This window comes from Peromyscus leucopus, chromosome 19 (genome assembly GCF_004664715.2).
Source record: "Peromyscus leucopus breed LL Stock chromosome 19, UCI_PerLeu_2.1, whole genome shotgun sequence".
Classification (NCBI taxonomy): Eukaryota; Metazoa; Chordata; class Mammalia; order Rodentia; family Cricetidae; genus Peromyscus; species Peromyscus leucopus.
In genome coordinates this window covers 31,740,550-31,753,700 of record NC_051079.1, presented here as the reverse complement: position 1 = coordinate 31,753,700, position 13,151 = coordinate 31,740,550, and the positions used below count along the sequence as shown (strand labels likewise).

The 13,151-nt window shown below is 41.0% G+C and overlaps 1 protein-coding gene across 1 annotated transcript in view; it reads right to left on the bottom strand.

Annotated features, from left to right (window-relative positions):
• Positions 1-13,151, bottom strand: part of Stk32a (serine/threonine kinase 32A) — a 113,605-nt gene that overhangs the window by 6,540 nt on the left and 93,914 nt on the right. Inside the window, exons 8-11 of the mRNA XM_028881730.2 lie at positions 8,017-8,114; positions 3,101-3,217; positions 1,587-1,712; positions 105-233 (exon numbers count right to left, since the gene is read on the bottom strand). Coding sequence (XP_028737563.1) covers positions 105-233; positions 1,587-1,712; positions 3,101-3,217; positions 8,017-8,114 — 470 coding nt within the window. The remainder of the gene's footprint in view (positions 1-104; positions 234-1,586; positions 1,713-3,100; positions 3,218-8,016; positions 8,115-13,151) is intronic.

Below are 13,151 nucleotides of genomic sequence, written 5' to 3'. Positions count from 1 at the left end.
CCAACATCAGATAAAAGCAGGCTTCTGAGATGACCTCCCCACGGCGGCAGCTCTGGGATGAACTGCACTTCCCTGAGCTTGTGGGGTGGGGGTGGGGCACCTACCTGAGAGGAGTCACATTTTCTCATTTCCTTCTCCTTTTTTGCCAGGCGCTTCTTTTTCTTGTGAAGAGGTTTGGACTCCAGAATCATTTCTTCCAGTTCAAAAGTGGGGTCACAGTTGAGCCTGCCTTTCTGTAAAGAAGAAAGCATGACTCAGTCCTCAGATCCTTGCATCGTTCCTAAAACAGCCTAACGCAGAGATCAATACCTAGTCCTAACGGGAGCAGTCCAAGCTTAATAACTTGGGTCCCACTGAGGTTTTATAGCCTTTCCTGCCACTATTTGTCTTTAATATTCTTTGATTGTAAAGCTTGTTTATTTTTACAAACTTCTAGCTATACCTCAGTGAGTAATGAAGGAGACCATATTAAAATAATACTTCTAAGGTTTGAGCTTCTGGGTTTTCAGTTTGTTCCAATAACCACATAGACCAGAATCGTGGCCATTGCCTGTTCAGCTTCCAAGGTCACCAACCAAATTTCAACATCAGGATTTCGGAACATAAGGCCAAGAATATGCCACTGGATAAATTCTCCAAATGAGTCAGATTCACAGACAGACCCAAGATCTATATGGTGGCGCTTCTCCCAGGAGTCAGGAGTGGCTAACAGAAGGAAGTTTGTATGGCTCCCCCATAGTCCTGCATCAGCCGTGCACACAAGTACAAACCTCTTCCCACTTTCCTGTCACTCACTTAGGTAGACACTTAGACCCTCGAATGTCACCACACTGCTCGCTCCTTCCTTCCACAGGGCTTTTATTGGACACACTAACTGGCACCTTATCCAGCTGTTCACTGAAACATCCATGTGGCCATGTCCCCAGAAGAAGTGCCTCGCTTGGACTTGAACAGAAAACTCAAGTCTCCACAGGAGCTCATCATTCTTGCCAGTGTTCCTTATCCAGTGGTATAATGCAAATCCCAGACAGAGGAGAGAGGAGCCTCAGTAGGGACCTCGCCTAAGTTTTATCCAGCAGTGTGCAGTGGGACACAATGTCCCTTGTTTGGGTATTCACCCAATGGGAATCATCTCTCTGTAATTATCAGTTCCTAAAACTATAGATCAGTACAATAAAACTTACAAAAGAAAAGGAATGACTCTGGGGTTGAAGTTTCCCACTGACCAACTCACAGATTTCTGTGGACATCAAAGATCACTTCCTTGAAGAAGGAAAAAAAAGTATTGTTCTTTTCAACCAGCATATTTCTGGAGATAACTATTTGGGAGACTAGAACCTCTTACAGCACAAAACATGGTTAAAACCTAGAAGCCCAGACATCAACATCCCTAGATTAGAATCCCAGTTTAGCTTCTTGCTGGTTGTGTGATTTTTAGTCACCAACCTACCCCCTGTATCTCTCTGTTTTCTCCTCTGTGTTGGGACATTTTCACAGTACTGGTGTCATCACCAAATGAGACCCTGGGTGAACTTGGAATGTGGACGGAGTGTGGGAACTCTTAGGGCTCATTAAGCTTGACTTACAGTTGGAACGAAGCTGGGGACCAGCCTCTTCTGCAGCACTGCATCCCAGTTCATGTCACTCATGTAAGGGAAATTCTGAATGTCAGTCAAGTGAGAGAACCGGTGGTCTGGATTAGGTTCAAGTAGCTGTCGACAAAAGACAAGCACCGTTGTCACAAGGAAGGCCAGATAGGTGGGCCCCAAAAATTACCCCTAAGTGTTCTCAACCGAGTATCCAAGGGGAGTTCCTTGTATCAGAAATCAAGCAAGTGGTTTGAGAAGACAGTGATGCTCTGCTCCTCCCCCATGTGCAAATCAAGTGGGGGAATGCATGCTTTGGAATAACAGTAGAAGTAACATTTACAACATGACAAGGACAAATGGCTTGTCCCGGGAATTAAACAAAACTTCCCTTCCTGGCTCTCCTACTGGGCAAGTTTGTTTCCTAACCCTTGGCTTGCCAAGCTCAAGTCACGGGAAACAGTACAAAGTGAACATCGCTTTACACAGCTAAGACCTGAAGCTGTGTTTTTCAAATGATGCGAAATGGCCCACAATTCTTCTTTTCTTTGTATTGTTTCTTCAGTTTATGACCCATTCAAGTCCATATGTGGTCTCACTGTACCTGGCTCACATGCAACTCCAGACCATGCACAACATATGACTTCAATTCAACAGCAGCCAAACAAGCTCATTCACTACCCAAGGAGAGACACATGCATTGACCAGGTGACAGTGTAGTATTGACAGAGCAGTGTCAATATGCTTCTTCTGGTTTCTATACTTACAAGGGAGTTGTAGAAAGCAAAATAAGCACCCTTGTCAGTCAGAAAATCACACTAAGATGTATTGATCTCAGGGAAGGTGCTAGAAGAGCTAAGGTGTGAAGCAGTGACCCAGGTGGAGAGGGTGTCATGTGTAAAACCTAGTGGTGATGTGTTGGTAAGGAATGGGAGGAGAAGGCAAATCAGGCAAACCAACCAAAGGGTGACCAAAACTCTCAAAGTTTGAGAGACTGTTTATAACCATTGTAATGCACAATTTGGTTTGATCTTTCTTCAAAGACCAAAGAGAAGTTGCTGAAATACGGGAAAGGGAAGGGAAGAGAGGGCAGTGGCTGAAGCATGGGACACATCAGAAAGGACTTGATGGCAGCTGGATTGGAGAAATGCTAAGGAGATGAAAGGCGGTGAAGGTGACAATGGCTATTGAAAGGATAAATTTAGGATCAGGCAATGGACTAGATATGAGAATGATGAGTGAGCCCTGGTGAAAGGACCAGCCATTGGGAGGGAGGACACGGGAAGAGACCCAAGAAATACAGAAAGATAAAGAATTATATATCAGACTGTGAGTTTGAGAAGGCCACAAGACATGCAAAGACATGATAAGAAAGCCATGTATTTGAAAATGGTTAGTCACAGCAACCATTCGACAAATGTGTGTTATCCTGAGCACATCTTGACTTCTAACCACAAACCGGGATGTACACTTCCTTTCTTGACTTCCTTCCAACATGCTTCCTCCTGTCTCACCTTTTTAAGAAGGGATACCATCTCTTGCGACCAAGCAGAAGGGTACGTTACAATTGCCGTCTCAAACATGTTCACAATTTCCTTGCTGGAAGTACTGGAGCGGATATGATATGGTCTCTTAAGGGAGAAAAAGAGAAAGAGCCTTCATTTTTACAAGTCAAAGGGGGGGGAAAGCCTGCAAGTATTTATGAGGTAAACTTTGAAATAATAAAACCTCAACAAGAACCCCTTCAAGATGATTGACAGGTAGCCATATAGGGTACATGGTCAAGGGTTGTCAGAATTACTACGGGTTTTTGAAAGAAATGTCATGGACTTTAGTTTTTCATCAAAATATCCTAAGTTTTAAGAACTTGTTATTTTACAGATCCAAACAAAATATTTCAGTGGATTGAACCAGTCTCTGATGCACTGATTTCAAACTGTTTTGTTCATAACTTTCAGGTGTATTTATATAAAAAGTGAATAATGAAGAGAAAAACTTCAAATTATTATAGAAGGTTGATTACAAACGGATCCATAATTTTCCCATAGCTTTATGTGAAATACAACAAAAACTGGGTGTTGTGGTGTGTGTTTGTAATCCCAGCACTTGGGAGGTAGAGGTAGGAGGATCAGGAGGTTAAGACTGGCCTCAGCTACATAACAAGTTCAAAGCCAGCCTGGGCTACCTGAGAGAGTAGCTTTTAAACAAAGAAACAAAAAACAAAAATGTAAAAACTAAACATAAAGAGAAAGTTAAGGATAGGAAATATCAACTCCAGTGTCTAATACTCTGCTTCCATGAAGTTTGTAGTGGAGAATTTTATGCTGGGCTAAAGGGTTAAATAAACAAATAGCAACAACAACAATAAAACTTTTCTAGAACAGTTATGGTCATCTATGGCTTTAGTGTGAATAAAAGAAATTAAAAACCAAAAAGAAATCCATATGAAAATCTCATTTGGAAACGTGTTGCTTTCTAACCTATTCTGAAAATTAAAAAAAATAAATAAAATGTTTTTTAAAATAAAAGACAAGCGAATGATGATTTTACATCTGTCCACTAGAGGGCAGACGTTATGGGCACTAACCTCTCTGCTGGACTTTCCTGTCTTCTAGGGAAACTGTAAGCAACTTAAGAGCCAGACAAAATTTCCACATTAGATTAATCACAGGACACTAATGTGTGTGTACACATTTATCACATGACTGACCTCTTCCAGATGTTTAAGTAATCACTGACAGATGAACTAATTTGGAGGAAAAGGAAGTGTTTGTTTTTCCCAGTAGTCAATTAAAAGGTTTTATAATGCAATCATGGGTTAGAGCTTCGAGGTCAGAAGGCCTTGGATGCTAAACCAGGTCATTCATTTTCTGACCCTCAGTTCCTTCATGTACAAGATGGAGCTACTTTATCAGCAAAATGAACCACTGCCCAAAGGTTGCTGGGGGAAACGGGAGGAGATGATACAGAGAAAGTTCTCTGTGGAGTGACTGGTGGCTCGCTGAAAACACGATGGGATATATGTCAAACAACCTGAACGTGTGCTGTCAGTAAAGAGGGAGAATATATGACTAACGGGCGTGCAGGAAGGGAGAGGGTTAGATGGGAGCAAATGGTGTCTTGTGGTTGTGTTTCAAGAGTACAGAATGAGAAAGGGTCCGTGGAGAGACAGCACAAGCGTTCCATCCCATCCCAGAAATCAGGAAGCACAGGCAGGAGGATGGCCAGCTTGGATTTAGCCTGGGCTGCGCCATGATTCTGTCTCCCAAACAAAACACAAAGAGCTTCAGCTATGGGACAACCAACACTACAGGGGGAGCTCCCTGGAATACCATTTACTGTTAATACAAAAGTGTAAAAGACATGGAGGTACTTTGGCCTTCTGATGACTGAGACTGGGGGATGACAACAGGTTAATGTTTAATGTCCAATCCACCCAAAGTGCAACTAGGCTCAGAGGGGCTCTTAAAGCACATTTTCTCATTCTTTTCTTTTTTTTTTCTATAGATAAGAGTGTGCAAATTAGCACGAAGTTATTGCTCCACACACCTCCTCTGTGGTTTGGTTATGATGATATTTGTAATTAAATGTTGCTGTTTCATTTTCCTCTGATTAACTGTATTTTTCAGCATAATCACATGCCATCTTTTAGTGATTCCTTCCTAGAATGTGCCAAAATTGATGTATAGTGCTTTGTCCCTCCCCTCATTTAATATGACATGCGTTGATGAAAAGCTACACAGTGTGGATGATATTAAACTATGTAAGCTATATATTACATTTTTAAAATGAATCAATAGTCTGATCACATGGAACAGAAAACACAAAAATTGATATGCCTGGAAATATTTGTAAGCTAATGTATTTACAAAATAGAGTTAGTTGTGAAAGTAAAATACACTGTTATTATCATATAGAAAGTTATATATTTGTACATATATATACATATATATATATATGTCTCAGCAGGAAGTTAAAGCATGATTTGTTTTTGCTGAAATTACTAAATGTGTCTACCTATAAATATTTGAAGAGGGTTTATTCACATGAAAACAGAAAGATTTGGAAGTGACAACAAAATACTAGGGATTTGTTTTATTTTGTTTCGTTTTGTCTGTTTGCTGGTGTAGATTTTGTTTTTGTTTGTTTTAATTTTCTATTTAAATTTTTTTTGAGTTACATAACTTCCCCCCTCCATTTTCTCCCTCCAAACCCTCCCACATATTCCCCGCTGCCAGCATAATCCCTAAATATTTATCTTCATACCTACAGCTAAGTATAGTTCTCTCATCCCTCATCAAGGAAGTTTTTCTTTGCAACAGATGGAGACCATTACAGAAAACTACAACCAATCAAAATGCAGAGTTGTGGAGTCCATTCCCAACAGATATATCTACAACACAACTCCTGCACCTAAAGATCTAAAGATCATTTATGCAAGAGGCATGGCTCCACCTGGTGACTTACGGTAAAACGCAGAAGAAGAGGGGTGAATTACAGAGGAAAATGATTGAGCCACAAAGAGGCAGAAACTGAAAACTTGCATGTTTGGACTGTATTCACAGTAGAAAATTATGCAAACAAAACAAAACAAAAAAAGCAGGAGAAGAAAAAAATTAAAAAGGATAAAATAGAAGCTCCCGGGGTGGGGGGGGGGTGGGGAGGGCTATTCTGAAGAGAACGTGACAGATAAGGCTGGACAACTAATTGATGGGGAAATGCTGCTTGTGAACCACGGGTCTATAAGACAAGTCAGAGGTGCAGGTGGGATTATGCCAGCAGAGAGAGCGTTTGTTTGAGTTAAAGCGTAGAGATAGAGGGCTGCAATGAAGGAAAGGTGTCAAACAACTCAACATCCTCTGTCCCATCTTCATGGTCAAAGGGAACGAGTTGGACTCTTGCTTTGAACTTGGTACCCCTTCCTGCTTTCTTATTTGTCTCCTCTTGGGGGGGGGTGGTGTCTAACATATGTCTGTGCCCATCATTCTATTTTGGAAGCACACGATTTGTCTGGCTTTACAGGCTCCCAGCGAGATGAGAATTCTGCCTCAGGATGAAACATGCCCTGAGTCCCATCCACACTGGATTTGGATGACATTCAGATGATGCTCGCGACTCTAGAGATGATGCTGGAGGGAGAAATGGCTATTGCTAATGGAATATACTGAGTGTATTTTACATGTGAAGAGGAGGTGGGTTCTGGAGATCCAAGAGAGAGAAACACCAGGGTGTGGATGTGTCCCTCACACACAGTCTTAGGTTGGAGCTCTAACCCTCATTGAGATGGTATTTGAAGACAGGAACTATGGCAGACAGTTTGAGACAGAATATATCCTGATGGAAGAACCTGACAGTTTAAGATTAAAAGACCCCCCCATCTCTGTTCTTTGCCTTCATATCCTCTCTGCATCCTTACCCTCTTCCCCCTCTTTCCCTGCCATCCCCCTTCCTGTTTCTGTGTTGAAGGACACCAGAACCCAGCATTGCTGACTCTCTGACCCGGACTTCCAGCCTCTACCAACTGTAAGAAAACAAATATTCTAAGTTACCCAGTTCACAGGAGGCTATTTTGTGTGTAGGCTGGGCTAACTATGATGAACCTTTGAGAGACATCTGAATTCTGCATTACTTTGTAAAAACTGTATAAAATATCATTTTTATTATATTTCTTTGATCTCTTTTTTCTAGAGAAGAGTTTCTTGTGTGAGAAATGTTTCCATCGACAAGGACCCTACTCCAGTTTGCCAGGGAACCCATACCCAGCAGCCACGCCGGACGGGGGACAAACAAGCAGTGCACAAGTTGTCTGGTGCCAACATTCACTCTTTTTTTTTTTTTTTTTGAGAGGTGTATCTGAATTAGAGCTCTGCTGAGTGATCGCAAAATGATTTTCTTTAAACATGCACGTATATTTACCCAAGATAGTGAGGTGTATTGATTTCCCTTCACTGGGAGTTTCTGATATCCAAATTATTAATTTATCTATGTAATTAATATTAACTGACAGATTGGGTGACACATATAGGACACTGGATTAATCTGTGCAGAGGTCTCAAGGGGTATTATTAATACCAGACAGTGTGTAGGTGTTTTCTGATTTCAAGTAAACTGCTGCTTGGTTCTTAGCAAATACTGCATTCTCTCATTCAGAAACAGAATCTGAAGGGGCTAGGAAGATGGATTAGTGGTTAGGAAACTGGCAGCTTGTGAAGGGCCTGAGTTTGGTTCCTGGCACCCACATCAGGTGGGCTACAGGTACCTGTAACTCCAGTTTCAGGGGATCCAATGCCCTCTCCTGGCCTCTGTGGGCACTGCACACATGTGGGGTACATACACACACTTGGGCACACATACATACACATAAAGAAACAGATCTTGAAAGCATGTTTTCTAGAATAATAAGAAATGAGAATGTGTGGTTTGACTGTACCCGGCCTCTCAACAGTTCGTAAGCTGTCACCCCCAGGGACCACCAGTCGACAGCAAAGGAGTACCCCGTTTCCTTCCTGGAGCTGAACATCTCAGGCGCTGCAAAACACAGAAAAGGTCAGTTTCACTCCCCGTGACTCCAATCAATCTGTTTTCCCAACACATTCCTCCGAAGAAGAATTAGCAGCCTGAAAGGTGTGAACTCTTTCAGCATGTTTATTATTCATTGGTAGATTGCTCACAGCAGGCAACATTTTCTAATTTTTTAGCTCTCTCAGCACTCCCATTCATTCAGCTAACACAAACAGATACACATAGACCTTAATGGACAAATTCTTCTCTTATTTAGAGCCAATTACTCTGTAGGTCCTATTGGGCCTCAATTGAGCCACTAACTCTGAGACAAAGAAAGCTGTGGGGTAGGGAGGGGTGTGTGTCTTGATCTGGAAAGTCTACACTAAAGGGGCTGAAATATCTGGCAATCTCAAACAATATGTAAGAGTTGTACAAGGCACATATTGGCTTGGGGATGCCTGGCAGCATCAGGGGAGGTGAATGCAGCCTCCTATTGTGTGTGAGAGCAGGAGAAAAGGAGAGAGGTCACTCAAGGGAAGTATAACACTTTGCAATAACCATGGGACCTTTATAACTATAGTTCTCTGAATTGACTCTACGGGAAAGCGGTCACCATCAATTGCACCTTCAGAGATGACCCCTCGGGCTTTAAGCACTTTGTTATACCTTTCTAAGACTATACTTGCAACCTAAAGGTTAGAACAGGGGACATGAAGTACAAAGCATGGACGGGTATAGTGCTGTTGCTCACCAGTACATACACAGTGTCTACTACAGAACCGGGCACTCAGAGTCGGTAGATAGAAACTTATCACACAGAGGAATGAACACTGAAAACACCAGACTTGTGGTTTCATTATCTCTCTAGTTGTGCTAGGTTCAAATGCTACCTCGACCGCTTACGGTGCCCATGGAGCAAATCAGTTGGCACCGCATAATTCCTGCTCCCCAGCAAAATCAGAATTCCAAAAAGACTTCTTTATCAGTTTAGAAACTAAATGAATTAATGCATGTCTAAATGTCAACATAGTGTCTGGTATTTGCAAACAAACAAACAAGCAAAAGAAACAAAAGCAAATGTCCATAACAAATGAGGAATTTGTCTAGTTCAAAGGTGCATAGAGTTGATGCCAAGCCTCCTGTAGTGAGTTACTGGGCAAGGAAATCCTGAAGACATAGCTTCTTTATTCAAGCCTGCTTACCTATGCACTTCAATTCTAACTAAATTTCTGTGGACAGCTTCCCATTACAAGGGTAGAATATCGACATCCCGATGCTCAGGACTGACTCTAAGAGCTTTGTGCTGGAGGACTAAGTGGGTCTCATGCCCTGGTGAATTCATGTTTCACGCATCACTGTGTCCGTTCTTCAAGGTCCAAGTCCCAGTGCAACTGGGGAGATAATGGCCCTGACCCTACAGTGCTCCTGCACCCCTGGATACAATGGACTGTATTTTCTCATTCCTTCTTCAATATTGTGCCACAAATCATCTCCAAGGCGACAGGTGGCAAACATTCCACTTAGAAGACATCCAGACCATTTGGAACCATGGCAGAGACTATGTTGTTAGGAAATGCCAAACAAAGTAAATATTACACTATCAAAACAGTGTGCTCTCTCATATCAAAGCATCCTTGGAGGAGGTGTGACTATTTTTTTTTTTTTAAGACAAGGTTTCTCTGTGTAGTTTTGGTGCCTGTCTTGGATCTCGCTCTGTAGACCAGGCTGGCCTCAAACTCACAGAGATCCACCTGGCTCTGCCTCCCAAATCCTGGGATTAAAGGTGTGTGCCACCACTGCCTGACTATTCTTTTTGATATTCTGCAGTACAAGTAGATGTCTACCTTTGATCTGCTATTTGCTCTGTTTTCAAACATGGAGCCATTTGCGTATGCATTCCTTCACTAAACAAGGCTTCACAGTGTGCTAAGCCCCAAGGAATTGTGATGGGAGTTTAAGAACAAAAACCATGACAACATACAGAAGCGCAGTGACTCTTTAGGCCCTTACACAGGCAGACAGTGATGGGAGAGGCTGAGGGGCTCTCTCTGATTCTTTGGGAAGATCCCCTGCTCCCGAGAGGAGCCAGACGGAACTGGAAAGGCATCACTTTCCCTCCAATTACACAGGAGGTCTTTTGTGTGGAACTTTTTTTTTTCTTTTTTAAAGAGTTTTTCAATATACACATCTAGAAAGCATCTGAAACACAAGAGAAGGGAACAAGTACGTGTGGCCACCATGCACGATCTTGCTCCCACCACAGCACCTGTCCTGTCCACTGTGCCTAGAACTCACCATCCTGAAGTTTAATTGAACAATGCTGTTTTTTTATATTAACATATACATTTCTAAAGACCAGTTTAATTTTGCCTGTATTATATATACTTCTTCAGGACTATGAATTAATGGACTGGGGGAGTAACTAGCGACATAACTGTTTACTTAATTTGCTTCAAGAAATTACAATAAAGGGAACATTAACGAAGTAAAAAAGGGAAAAAAGGTGAAGGAAAACATCCTTATAGTCTATCAAGTCCTTTTAAATGAAATGCTAGTCTCTGTAGTCATTTGTGTCTTGCTTCTTTAGCTCAATAATATTTGCTCATGATTTATCCAAATTACCAGGCAATTTGGTTTGTTTGAATTTAGTTCTACATGAATACATGGTGATTTACATACCTGCCCTATTATGGATAGCTGTTGGAGTTATTTTCAATTTGGGAGTATTGCAAACAGTGCTCTTTGGACCACTGCTGTGCTGCTGTGATCCTGTATCATTAGTGATGCTGTCAGGAGGGGACATGCTGGAGATGGGGGTTTGCATTTCATACACCTAGATAAGGCCAAAATACCCAACTAAGGGCTGTGCAGTTCACACCAAGGCCAGCAGTCGAAGTTCCTTTTGCTCAACACTCTTTCCACACTTTGGATTTTTACTGATTTGTTGCATGTGCCATTTTATTTCATTGCAATTTAAAATGAATTTCCACTGATTACTAACATGCTTGCTACAATTTCCGTGTTTAACTGGGTATTTGAGGATGATCATTTGGTGTTTAGAGTTTAAAAACCAAGACACTAGGTTTTTGTCAGGATGTAAGGAAAAGGTCTCCCAAATAATTCTATAATATAATGAAAATAACTCACAAGATTTAACAGAAATTACCTCAAATCTTATCCTTTAGTAAACTGTGGAAATGATGAGTTTTGGAAAAAGAACATAAACCCTAATAGCCCATACATTAACCTATATTATAAAGCTATGACAATTAATACTGAAAACCCCAGAGTACAGATATTAGTATATAAAGTTACTTAAATGATGATTAATGATTTTCAAATCGGCATGGGAGGGCTGTGATTTCGCACAGAATTTCCAAATAATTACTTAATAATCTAACAAAAATAAAGTAAGATTCTTACTAAATGTATGTTCAGTGAAAGTAGTGTAGAAATGATATTAAGTAAAAATGAATAGAATAAATAAAGTCTTAGCTAAACTTATCTAAGATGTGGAATAAGAAGATCTAGCTAAGAATAGCATCCATGACAAAAACCCTGAATAAGTCCACAAGCAAACCTGAGAGACAGGACATGTGTTCCACATGTGCCAGGCCCTGGGCATGAGTCCTAGCCCTCCACACAAATATGAGTAGTTTGATCATATTAACAGGAAGTTCAGTACACATGCGCGCAATCCCATCAGTCCGGAGACAAAGCAAGGAGACTGCTGCACGTTTGAAGTCTGAGCTCATAGAAAGTTCCAGGCCAGCCAGAGCAACATGGAAAGAGTCTGCCTCAAAAACTGAATCTTAAAGCCAACAAATTAAGGAGACAGAAAACTCGTGTATAGTAACACAACAGATACTACACAGTAGGAGCTAGGATTTAATATACCCAACGCATAAAGGAAGGGATTATTTACATAATCACCAAGAAGCACAAAGTAGAGAAGAAAAGCAGACCCAGTATGAAAATGAGCAGATACTATGAACATGGAATACATAAAAAGCCACAGAGATAGATTTCAACATCACAATGTGGTCCACTCCTACTGACCGTTTTTGGGAGGTTGAGGTCCTGATATTTGGGCACAGGTGAGGATGCAGGGAAGTTCATGTGTTATGTTCTTCCAGCACAAGTGGAAATCAATATGAACCTTCAGGTAGAAACCTTAGCATGTGTGTCCTATAACCAGGAATTCTTTCTTGCAATGTTAATTTTAGTTAATAAGTAAAACTTATATATGTTCATTATGTACAATACATTTTGAAATATGAATATAGTGTGAATGGATAAATTAAAGCAACTATTAATTCAACACATTTACCATTTTTTGACATGTGTTTGTGTGTGTGTGTGTGTGTGTGTGTGTACACTTGTGCACATTCCATTCTGTGATGTGAATGTGGAGTTCAGAGGATAACTTGTAGGAGTCATCTCTCTCTTTCTACTATGTGGGTTCCAAGGATCTGCTCAGCCATCTTGTTGGCCCCCTCCTGCTTTTTATGTTGATAAAAAACCAAAGTTACTCTCGATTCTCAAGCATAGGAGACATTATTTTATAATAGAAGTCATAACAGAGAAATAATGAAGTTGGTAGAAATGATTCTGCTAACAAGATTTCTATTACAAAATTATATTTCAAACTGAGAAACAACCAAGTGCTCAACAATCAAGGATGCTAGACACATTGTTGTGGTGCACTCTGATCTGCAGCACATGATACAGAATGTTAGTTCTGTTTCCTGACATGGAAAAATAAACAGTGATAGTTATCAGACAAGACTCAGGCTCTGTTGGCTGAGGAAGGAGGTGTGTTGACTGACTTGAACGAAGGGCATCAGATGGCTCACAGCTGTGGTTCTCAACTTTCCCAATGCTGTGACCCTTTAATACAGTTCTTCATGTTGTGCTGACCCTCAAACATAAAATTATTTCATTGCTACTTCATAGCTGTAATTTTGCTACTGTTATGAATCATAATGTAAATATCTGATATGCAGGATATCTGATATGTGACCTATATGAAAGGGTCATTAGAGCCTCCCTTCCCAAAGA